Source organism: Chelonus insularis, unplaced genomic scaffold, assembly GCF_013357705.1.
Source record: "Chelonus insularis isolate UGA/USDA-ARS -01 unplaced genomic scaffold, ASM1335770v1 scaffold_714_pilon, whole genome shotgun sequence".
Taxonomy (NCBI): domain Eukaryota; kingdom Metazoa; phylum Arthropoda; class Insecta; order Hymenoptera; family Braconidae; genus Chelonus; species Chelonus insularis.
In genome coordinates, this window is record NW_023276795.1 from 2142480 (window position 1) to 2154894 (window position 12415).

At 27.8% G+C, this 12415-nt stretch overlaps 1 protein-coding gene and 2 long non-coding RNA genes across 3 annotated transcripts in view; 1 reads left to right on the plus strand and 2 right to left on the minus strand.

Moving 5' to 3' along the window:
- Positions 1 to 12415, minus strand: part of LOC118073942 (uncharacterized) — an 85722-nt gene that overhangs the window by 62501 nt on the left and 10806 nt on the right. The gene's annotated exons all lie outside the window — the stretch shown is intronic.
- Positions 4878 to 6996, plus strand: LOC118073941 (uncharacterized). The gene is made up of 3 exons (XR_004691153.1): positions 4878 to 4970; positions 5974 to 6320; positions 6508 to 6996. It is a non-coding gene; the product is annotated as an uncharacterized lncRNA (long non-coding RNA).
- LOC118073939 (splicing factor U2af 38 kDa subunit-like) lies at positions 8380 to 10213 on the minus strand. Its single transcript, XM_035094754.1, has 5 exons — positions 10068 to 10213; positions 9870 to 9957; positions 9732 to 9798; positions 9360 to 9648; positions 8380 to 9197 (listed from the first exon to the last, which is right to left on the minus strand). Exons 1-5 carry the CDS (start codon positions 10109 to 10111, stop codon positions 8936 to 8938), a joined length of 750 nt encoding a protein of 249 aa, XP_034950645.1. The 5' UTR covers positions 10112 to 10213; the 3' UTR covers positions 8380 to 8935.

Below are 12415 nucleotides of genomic sequence, written 5' to 3' on the forward strand. Positions count from 1 at the left end.
GAAAAGTGGGCCATGAGTCTCGCATTTTATTGAAACTTTTCTCTGTACTCTCGGAAAACCTTCATTTATTTTTTGCTTTTCAATCGTCTTCTTTCTGCTATCTTTCGTCTACGCTTTTTTTTTTTCGTCTATCACGTCACATTATTTTTTCTCTACTAAATTATAATCCACCGAATTTATTACTAATTCAATAAAAATTAAAACCATTTCAAATAATATTAATGAAGTTTATAAATTATAATATAATAATAATAATAAAAAAATAATAATAATAAAGTTGGAGCTTTAAATTTACAGGTGTTATCAAGTATCATTCAACTCTAACATGAGTATTTTTTTTTATACAACAATTAAACAGATAAAACAAAATATTCATTTATATTATTTGAATCATAAATTTCAACCCTCTCGTTATTAAAGTTATCAAATGAAACAATTAATTTTATACATCATATAATTGTGTTTAATAAATTCATATTATACTTTATGAATTTCATTTCAACATTCAAACGGTCTTAAAATGCTGAATATAATTTCATTTGAAACACTCGTCTAATGTTAAATAAAGAAATGATTTACCTACAACATTACTAAAACATTCTACTAAAGTATGAGGCTTGGAAAAAAAAAAAGAAATTTATAAATTAACTTGATATAAATGAGTCGTTTTTTTCATTGTCACAAGATAAAAACAATGGTACGAAAATGTTTTCTTGATACAAAAGCTAATAGAAAATTAGGTCAATATGACGTGAAACTTGAGGATTAATTCTATTGTAACTTTCATGTTAATTTAAAAATAACTTGACAATGTTGATCCAAAGTTCATTTGTCTTAATTAACAATTCAGATCCGTCAAAATGAGACAACATGATGGAGGTGGATTACATCGCCAAGAAAGATATAAAACAACATAATAACGTTAGGAAAAATAAACTACAATATTTAAATAATATCTGCTATACTTTAAAATGAGAGTTTTTTTTTTTTTTTGAAATAAATAAAAATATATCACTAGAGATAAAAAAAGTTAAATGGACATTATTAGATGCCATTATTACCATTTCATTTATAAACGATTGATTTAATATACCAGTGGCTGTGTTATTCGATAGAAACCAGCTGTTATTTTGAATTTAGGTATACAATACTTCTCTAAAATCTAGTGTGCAACACACTGCTGACGACTCGAGTGGAAATAAAATCGAAGCCAAGCCGTTATGGCTTTCCAATGAGCCATCAACGGCTGCTGTGTCGCGTTATCGTCGTACTCGTAAAGCCAACTGCCATGCCATCAGTTCACCCCTTCCCTTGTCCATTGGTTCCATAACCAGCTTAGAAGTGGAAAAAATTTTTTTTTATTTTTTGCAAATGATTTATATTGTGTTTATTTCTTTTCCTATCGAAGAGTTCGTTTACTTGATTTATAGTTTGTCATTTATTTTTAAGAATAATATATTTATGGAGATTAAATTTTTTCTGCTACAGCAACTGTGCTTACTTATGACATCGGAAAATATCACTGGGTTTTATTCACACTAAGTACGGTTAAGTACATATTAAATATCGTTAAGTAATCAGTTAAATTAGTATTTAAATCATTTAAGAACAAGGAAATAAACTTTTTATTGAAATTATAAACTTCTAAGGAAGTGAAACTACGTCATAAAATAAGAAAAGTGAAAATATTTTTTGTAATATAATATTTATAATATGTAATATAAATTAATTCTTGTAGAAATTCCCTTTTTTATTGCTGCAAAAATATTTTAGCACAATTATGAAATGTCCAATCTGGCTTTGGCTTGATACTTCATTATAGTAATTAAGTATTATGTAATTAGGTGTTAATAAATCGTTTATTAATGGCAAGGCTGTCATAACTTAAAATTCATAGTTGTCAGAAGGTTTTTAAGTTTAAATTATTTCAATTACTCTTATATAAGTATTTCTATCCGACTTTATTAACAACATTTTATAACACAACTTTTGTTGTGTTAAAAAAATGTTTTTTAAAAACTTTCTGTTATTTAAAATAATTATAAAATTAAACAATGCAAACTTTTCCAAATCCTTGTAAAGAAATTTTTTTATTTTTATAAAATAAATCTTCTTAACTAAATAATTGAATTATTTTTATAAAATCAATATTTTTTATTTGAATAACAAAATTAGGTCAGTGGTAATGAGAGTTTATAGTACTTTTAATGATTAAATAAATTTTCTAGAGCTTTCTGAATTCTTATTTATAAATGTAATCGCTTATTAATCGTTATTTATAAATACCTACTGCTCTGATTTCTCTTATTAAAGGTATACATTGGCAATATAATTTTTCAGTCTCTCATTATCATTTTATTTTAATTATCATATTCCTTTGTAAGCTTCTAGTTCAATATGTTTTATTGCTATTATATATGTACGTTAATACGCCCATAGTAACTATTTCTATACACGGTTCTATGCTATATATAATTTTCATTAATATCAGACTAGAGCTAAATGATATGATTGGTTCAAAGAAAATAATTATATTCGTCAAAGGATCATTAGTCTTTAAGTCAGGATGTAATATAAATGTGTTTACACACGCAAGTCAAGTTAATTGAACTCACTTGCAGACCAAAATACAATATGTAAGCCATACATAATCATGGTAATTATAGAAAGAAAGGTCAGGAAACATTTTCCAGTTTCCTTTTAATCTATATCTATAACTAATAACGTTAATTCGCATGCGTGTATCACAACTTGTTATGATAAAAATATATCTTTTTTTCGTTTTATAAAAATTACTTTGTAATAAAAATAATACAACTCTTTGTCTATATTTTATCACACAGCATACTACCATATCTGATATTCTTTTTTTCGTCGTAAAAATAAATCAATTAAATTTTTTATCAAGAGAATAAATTTTTTTCAACAGTTTAAATGTAACTAAAAATAGAAAGCGAATAAATAATAGAAATAAAAAAAAATGGTAACCCGCATTTTATAATTAAAAAAAAAAAGTATTCTCATTAACAAAAGACTCTTTTTTCATGAAATAAACGAAAACCTCTTAAAAACTTCAGTTGTCCCTGTTTTCCTTTCTAAATAATCTACCTTTTATATTTTACTCTTAGTGCAGAAACTGATAAACTTCGTTAAAAATCTTACAAAGGCGCTTTTTAATTACGGTAATTAAAAATACTTGAATACTTATTACAGGGAGCTTTACTGACCCTGTTTACTTTAGCATACATCAAGGGAGATAGGAAGGATTGAATCGCTATCAATGAGGGTTCATTAACTGACCAATATGGAATGTCAATACTCTGGGATAATAGCAATCGTAGTAGGAAGGTTTAATAACCAGTGCCAACAGAGTAATAACTATGATTCACCTGATGTAAGTATGTGTGAAGAAGGAAGTTACAATACTGCCTTCGTCACGGTATCTTAGACAGTATTGCGCGACGACATGAACACAGGTTGACTTGTAAGAATGTCCAAGCACCTGCCAACCGTCACATGCATTTCGGGACATCCGTTGACCGTTGACGATACGGTCTTTTGCTCAGAAAACCGTTGCCCTTATCCTTAACAACTTCTTCAAATAAATTATTTATATCTAAATTTGTAAACCGTCAGTATCATCTGTTCTCTGATTCCTTATTTTTTCCTGTCTTTAACAAATTCTAACAAGTGAATAAAGTTTAATAATAATTAAAAGTATTTTATTTAATTAAATCCAATTTATCAAAAAATATTTAATTTTTAATTATTTTTTTTTTCTAACTTCATGGAAAGTAAGCTTCATTTTTAAAGCAATGAGCTCATCAATCTTTAAATTAATTAGTTTCTCACCCCACAATTTTTTATTACCATGTTTTTGATAATGATATCCCTAATCTAGACACTTTGATCATGAGATTCTTTACTATGTGACACCTGATGCTAAAACCTATCATTGACAGTCACTTGATCATGAAAATCAAAACCATGGATTCCAATGTACCTTTTTGAAAACATCAATGAACATAGTCTTCATTAATAGAGTCACCCAACAATTGATCCCATCACTTTGAAAGCCTCTATAAAGTGAATCGCTATAAACTATTTTACATCAAAAATATTAATTCTATCAATTGTGGAATTTAAATTTCTTTGAAGTTGAATGCCAATAAAATTAAAATAATTTCATCAAATTTTTTGATAGAGATTAACATGTTTTAGACAAATAGAAATAAAAAATTATAAATTTATATAAGAAATTTAATCCAAACAAAATAATTAAATTTCTTCAATAAGATCTTCAAGATAAATGATGAAATAATATTTTATGAAATTTAGAAGGAATTGTATTATTTGATAACAAATTATCTAAAGTCTTAATTAATACATGAGACTTTGCTCTCACATAATTGTTTATAAATATAGTTAAATTTACAATTTAATAATAAGATGTAAAAGCTGTAAATCCTTTTCCTTTGTAAATTTATGTAATCATATTATGGAAGTTCAAGTATGAGTTAATGTTATTCAGACTAATAATTTTAAATAATTATTTCATTTACCAAAAAAAGTTTCAATTTTTTTTTAAACCACTATAATATAACTACTCTATTAATTTTTTTTTAAATTTCATAATTCCTTTTTATAACTGAGTCACACAAAATATTTTATTTTCTTTATCATTATGAACCAAGTAACTGCATTTTTTCAATGCTAGAACGTGTGCTATAAAAGAAGCAATAGCACGATGCTATAATGATAAAAACTAAAATAACATAATAATAATTTTAAAAAACTGTATAACGACATTCTGAAAAAAGTTGAAGGATATGTTTTAAAAATTTTTTAATTAAAAAAATAATAACAAAGAAGTTATTGTATTTATTTTGCATCTTGAAATTTTAAGAGCACTACAATTATTCTAACTGATTTCTAGAAAAATTTGTATAAAAACATATGAATGCATAGAGGTAAATATACATATACCACTGAATACTTGAAAAATAGTTCGACCAATTTTATTTGTCAAATTGGTTTCTCATATTTTAGTTTTGAATAAAAAATGTTTTTTCTTTCCTATTCTCGTAACGTAACAAGTAAAGTTTGATGTTGAGCTCTCGATATTTTCAAGTTTGACGTATCGTTATAATTCAACCTAACTCTATTTAGATATCTTTTCATTCTCAATTTCAATTCTAACACTTAGTCAACTTCATTTCCATCTCTTGTCATCTATATCCTGCCTTTCGAAGTGACAAGGTTTTCTTAATACAATTCACTCGATTATATCCCAGTCAGAACACCATTATTCTCTAATAAACGAGCATTGAACCTTCACCACTTGAATTATCAAATGTGTAAAATGGAATTCAGAGAGATTTCAAATTCAATATTCCTTGTTAGTTATTTCAATGATAAAAATCGATGAAAAATGCATTTATCATCTAGATATTTTTATGAAAATGCTAATTATATTAGAAGATGAAATATTGAACTAAAGTAAAAATATTATTGTCTCAAAAATTACCATATTTATTTTCCTAATATGACATCATGAAAGTGAGACGTTAGATGATTTTATTTTTTTAAATTGAACATTAATTCCAAGGTAGTCACGTAAGAAGAGAGATTAAGAAGAGAACAAAGAGGAAAGAAGGTACTTGAGTCGAGTCAGCATCACCTGTGGCCCTTTCCGTTGTTTAACTAATGCTACACTTCCGCTTCACTACACAATTTGCTGCGTAACAAGTCTTGAGTTCATCTTAGAACTCAACTGCTTGTATCATTAAGATCTTATGCATCAGCTTTTTGCTATTCAAATTTGTCATTCCTGAAAATTGTAGTCTCGGTAAATTTTTCATGACAAGAATTTAGAATAAAAAGAAAAATAACGTATTAAAATTTCATATCACAAAAAATATATCATCCTAAAATTATTGAACAAAATAAATCCTAAAAAACCTTTTTTTCTAGAATAATTGGAAAATGGAGACAAATGATTGATATAAACGAAAAACAAAAAAACATATACAGAGAGTTAATTTCCAAAGTTATGTATCAATAGGAAAATGTGTATACAATGATGTATCAATATCTACTTTCTATTATTCACCAGACTTTTTCATTATATACGAACGAAAAATCGATTTGCAACTTCGAGTATTTGATGTGCTCTCCAACTGGCAAGGGAATTGCGTTCATTGTATTTGAATATACTATCATGAAATAGCGTGCATGTTTTGCCTTCAGTGAATTGAAAGGAATATAAAGGTTGAGTTGCATATCAAAAAATTCCTGATTACATAAGAGCAAAATAAAAGGTAAGAAATGTAAAAGTTATTTGTATAATGGATGAAAAATAAGAAGGATATATTCAGTAGCCATAAACTCATAACCATAATAATAAAAAATAAAAATAGGAAAGTATATAAGATGAAATAATTAATTAAACTATACTAGGCAATAAAAGTCTTAGTAAAAAATGGCATCACTATGCTTTAATTGCAGCTTGATGTTTCAAATAATAACCGATCTTTCAAGTACTTCTCCTGAGACTCTCAACAAGGTGAAAAGCTAAAGGTTTAATTTAGAGAGAAGAAAAAGCAGGCGCAAGAGTTCTGATTAAATGATTAAATATGCCCTGGAGATATAGTATTAAATTCTTCGTTATTCATTCACAAAGCCCATTGTTCACTTCACGACTCTTCAAGTAACTTTTTGCTCTATCATTAATTTTTCTTCTGTTGACCTATTTCTATAATCTCCTTCTTCTAAGTAATTCGAGCACTTTATTATACTGAAATTGACATCTATCACTTGAGTCATATTCCTTTTTAATTCGTTTCAATAACACAAAAATATAATAAATCGCTTTAAATTATATTTAACTTTCATCACAGCTAAATTTTCTAACCAAAATTTCTATTATTCTTTGCTGCAGTAATTACTCCGCGACCCTTTCTTCACAAAAACATTCATCCAAGTTCACTCGAAATAAATTCTAGAAATAAGAGAATTATTTAGTCATACTGTAACTTTTTTGTGAGTCAAAACATTAATAATTAGGTGCTTTATCCGAGTAATAATTGCAAAACAAAAAAAAAATAAAATTACAAAAACACAAATAATTGGTGTAAATTCTTGACAGCTTGTTAGCTCATTATTTTTTAGAATTGTTTCATGTCGATTTACAATGCCCACCTGTCAAGCTTTGTGGTTACTGTCAGAATGCGCGAGACACCCGTCAATTGGTTTGGATTTTTTAGTATCACTGAACAACCAAATTGAGCATACTTTCATCCATAAATTACATTTTTCAACAAAGTCATTGATGAATGCGTTACAACATCCAATATTTAAATATAGATTTACGGAAAATAAAATTTATCAATTGAAAAAAAGCACATACAGATGTACTCTTGATACGTTATTTATCAAATTTCGAAAGCTGAAAAAATAACTGACAATGTGTAGAGCTCTTACGCAAACGAAAGAAGAAAATATTTATCTGCATCAAATTTTAGCAGAAAAGAGATCTGAGTCTGTACTGTGATTGGTGGCATAACGATAACGCAAGCGAAAGAAGCGGCAGGTGTTCGTGTGTAAGACAGCTGCAATCACGACCACCAGCTGCTGCTAAGAAACCCTACCAATGAGGTGTGCTAGTATTCTGATGCCTCAAGAATTGCAATTATCCCCCTCGAAACACGTGCCCACTCATTTGCTGAATGGACCAATTTTTTTAGGAGATAATAAACGATACTCAGAACGACTCAGACTCTTCTTCTTTTGCCAGTTCCAAATTCAGCTGCAGTTATTAACTAAAGCCATTAAACTTCTCTTCACAATTCTAACATCCTACTTATTTAGATAATTACGAAAGTGATTCTGATTTGTTTCTGTCGAAGAACACTATGGCACGCGAATGTATTATTTTAAAACTGTTTTTTAGAATAAAATAAATCATCAAGATTTAATTCCAATTACTTCGTTTCAACTGAATAGAAAATCTTTAGTAAAGATAGTAATTCATTAATTGAATTCGTTTAATTTACTCTTACAATTTGCTGATAATAGCCGCTGAAGAATTTTTAATTAAGTGCAGTCTTTAAATGGAAAAGAAATAAAAATAAATAAAGTAGAATACATAAAGTGAAAAGAACTCAGTAATGTATGAAAAAATTCCAAGAAGAAACCTTGTACTGCTATCTAATGAACGAATAGTGTACTACAAAGTAACTAACCGATAAATGACCGACTGTGGTAAATCACCAAAAAAATATTCAAAAATATTTATAAATTGAGAAATAAAATTAGAAATAATTAAATTAAAAACTCAATATTAAATTTAAAAATAATTAATACATAACTATAAAAACATTTGATTATTAACTTATGTTTATTGACAACCTAATACCCATAATTTCTATCATCTATATCATACAAAAAATATATAACTATAAAAATATATGATTAACTAATATACCCAGAGATAAAAGGTGCCCCCACAAAAAAAAATCTGTTATAGCAACTCAAATTAACTCTAGACATCAATCAATCAATCAAAATTTTCAACAGGAAGACTCACAAGTAATTTTATCGAACAAGTCAAAATAATATCCAGTGAAAAATATTTTTTTATAGCTACCTTACATATTATTATCGATTACAATAAATTGTAAAAATCTACACTTCAGTATTCCACTAATATAGATCAATAATAAGAAACAATATGTATGAAAGTTTTTACAGCTGAACACATGGATTGATCTTTCATTTTTAACAGTCAAATAATTTAATAGTGAAATGCAAAGTTCAATAAAATTTTTACTTGTAAATTGATAGCTGTAATGCCTTTTTGCTATTTGCATTAATACTCGCTTATAAAAAATAGGGTATTAACTTAGGAAAATACCCTAACACAAAATAAATCCACTTAATAGCGACCTGAACGACCATCTCGTCCCTTATCATCTCTACTTCTCTTACGTCGATCTCTAGATCGTGATCTACGATCTCTTGAACGAGATCTTTTCTCACGTGATCGGGATCTGCGTTTACGATCACGACCTCGAGATTTAGATCGAGATCTTGAACGTCCTCTTCCTCCTTTCCTACGACTATACAAATATCGACGCAGATCACGAGAGATTGGTTTCAGATGCATGAAATTGCAAAATCCTGATCGAGTACACTCACTAAAATAAGGCATTTATTAATAAAGAATCAGATACTAATTAAACAATTACTACTCACTATGATTTTGTGACTATTAATAATACTTCATCTCAAGTATCTGGCAGTTTTGTAAATATTTATTTTAATATTTATTTTAATAAGAAAAATGATTCAGTACTTACCCCATCTCATACTGACGACAACAAGCTTCTCGGAAATCTGTCACTGGTGATAACTCAGCATAAACAGGCCGTCCACCAAACCAACGATTATTCAAATCAGTTACCGCTTTCTCAGCATCTTCTTCGCGTCGAAATTTGATGTAAACATTACCAACAAGATGATCTCCTAAATTATCGCATACATTCATCTCCTCAATTTCACCATATTTATCTTCACACTCTACAAATACGTCTTCGAAAAAATTATCATAATGCTCTTGCATTTCTTCATCCGTAACATTTGCTACCACTAAAAATTTTATTTTAATTAATTATTATATTCCAATTATGTATTGATATTCATTAAAGACAAAATGAAATTATAATACTTACGATGAGAACCATCTGCACTTTTTGCAGAATTTTGTGGGTTTACGTAAAGATTTTGTAACAAACATGTCTGCAAAATATAAGTGTTATGATTGCATTCAAATAAAAGGAATCTACATATAAATTACATTCCAAACTTACTTGGCTGAATGTTGGCTTGTTGTGAATTCGAGAACATCGATCTCCATGACGACATGCTCCAATTTTAAAATAAAAAGAGCAATTAACCCTAAGGAATAGATAATTATTATTTGAGGTTACGTTTATAATGCCAGAAATTTCCGAAAAAATAATGTCGTATTATGACCAAAATCACAACTGCGCAATTGATATACTAACTTGTCTTTTTCTGTACCAAAAATTGAAGCAAGATATTCTGCCATTGTTTTTCTGTTAACACACTCTTGAATGCGTTTTTTTTTAATTACAAACAAATAAAACTGTTAATATTCGCACACTGATGCTAATCATAAACATTTCTACGACGCCATGAGGGCAACTAATTGTGGCGCCGCCTGTCGGGGGTTTTTGAAAACTACATACAATTTACCACCAGATGGCAAGTTAAATTTTAACAAGTACTGCCATTTTTAAACTTCAAATCGGTAACTCCAAAAGAGTTTTCTTTTTCTATCATATACAGTACAATTTGCAATAAAGTTAAAATTAAATTAAAATAGAATTAAGATTTTATCTAGACTGATGAATATCATTAAATTATCCAGATAATAAAATCTCTGATAATAAATATATATAATATTCAAATAAATTACTTATCACAATTGAAATGGCATATTTGTTAATCCAGTAAACTGATTAAATTTTAATGTATTGTCATTGTAATGAAATAAAAAAACTATAAAATGAGTCATCATTTAATAAAATCTGTATGATAATTTCAAAGCTCCTTCTTCATAGTCATATCAGAGAAGAGAGACCTGTAAATATCTCTCCTCTTTATCAAAGTGCAATTGGCAAATTGTATTCAACTTGAGAGGGGAAAAATGCATAAAGGGAACTGAATCATAATTTTGCTGTTGTAATTTTATCAATTACACTAGGGTAGTCAGTTTATGACTCATTGAATCGATTTTGTACTTGCATTTACAAGTGGCTTATGCACTGAAAAGATTCAACGATAAGTAATAATATTAATCGGAAAGCTAACAAAATAAAATTCTTTTCAAAATAAAATACGTCCATGTTAAACTAAAATTTTAATATAATCATTAATTCTCTTATTCAATAAATTTTTATAAGACCCATTTCATTTGTTTATTTCTGATTATATATTGTTTAGTTTTTGATATAAAAAAAGTCCTTTTGACTTTAGTGATAAAAAACTATTTGATAAAATTTTATCATCCAGTGAAGCTGAGTAATAAAATATGAATCTTACTGAGAATAACTTTATCATATTTTTTTCCTTCCACTCGGATGACATCATATGTGGTGTAGAAAAAAAAATAAAGCTGTGAAGTAAAAAGGAAAAAGAAATTAAATCAACGTTTGACAAGTCATTATTCGCACAAAAATAATTAACTTCTCATGAACATCTATTTGTAAATAAAAGTCGAGATATGAATTAAAGACAATTGTGAGCAATCAATATATGCTGATGTAATAAATCAAAAGTGTATCAACATCTACCCTGGTAAAAATAATTCTACATCATTTACTGATTTCGCATAACTTTATCCTATCTTCTCTGTGTTTAAATTTCAACATTTTTTACAATTAAGTACATGGATTGAGGCAGTACTGGGTAGTATTTCCTTGATAAAATCCGTGATGTAGTCCTGATTCTACAACTTCAGTCAGCGCAGTTTAATGTATACATGTATTCGTTTAATTAATTAATAATTAAATTCATATTCAATTCAACCTTTCTACGAGTTCCCGCTCCTTGAGTCAGACGCTTTAGCGTCTCCTAGTGACCAATCGACGAAACCCACCCCAGAATATAACAATGCATTCAATTTTCTAAGAGTTCAACTATTCGGATTTTCATTGATGAACAAGAGGACTCTCCAAGAGAACAGCTGCATCGACACTGCAGTTTTCCTGGGACCTCCTGCTGTCTTATCTCATCAATAATAATTTTTTTCTGACACCACTAAATTTGACTAGAAAACTATTATATATATTATTCAAATTTTGAATGATGACTTTGTTGCTTGACACTCTTTAACTATCTAAATTTAAGGTAAACAACTCTGTATCTTGAAGTAATAAACAAACAGAGAAGATAAGTTAATGGAATGATGTAGGAAAATCAGAAGTTAAATTTATAAAGAAAGAAAATGAGAATATCGTTTACTAGTAAATGTGGGAAAGAAGTATATAATAATAACCAGAAGAGAAACAATAAAATTCTCAAGTGCTATTCATCATAATAGTAAATATCTGCAATCATAAAATTAAAATTTGCAAACCCGTTTTTTTTTACATATGTTTTAATTTGCTTCTGGATAGATATGGAATAGTTAGCTTCTTAAAAAAATTTTAGTCATCATGAATTGATTAATTATGTCAAAAAATATGCATGGGTGGAAGAGAAGAATTTAACATGCAAAAAGTAATGTTAAATTCTGGAAAAAAACATTAATTGGGAGATGAATATTCACCTGCACTCTGGTATATTAAAAATAGCATATTGATCGAATTTTACTCATTGTGGGAGTAGT

What these genes read in the sequence shown, in the direction of transcription:
- LOC118073939 (XM_035094754.1), bottom strand. Translation starts at nt 10,111, where the DNA reads ATGGCAGAATATCTTGCTTCAATTTTTGGTACAGAAAAAGACAA. An exon ending in TTTGGTACAGAAAAAGACAA is followed by an intron (nt 9,958 to 10,067) that starts GTTAGTATATCA and finishes TCTATTCCTTAG; the next exon opens with GGTTAATTGCTCTTTTTATT. An exon ending in TGTCGTCAGTATGAGATGGG is followed by an intron (nt 9,198 to 9,359) that starts GTAAGTACTGAA and finishes GCCTTATTTTAG; the next exon opens with TGAGTGTACTCGATCAGGAT.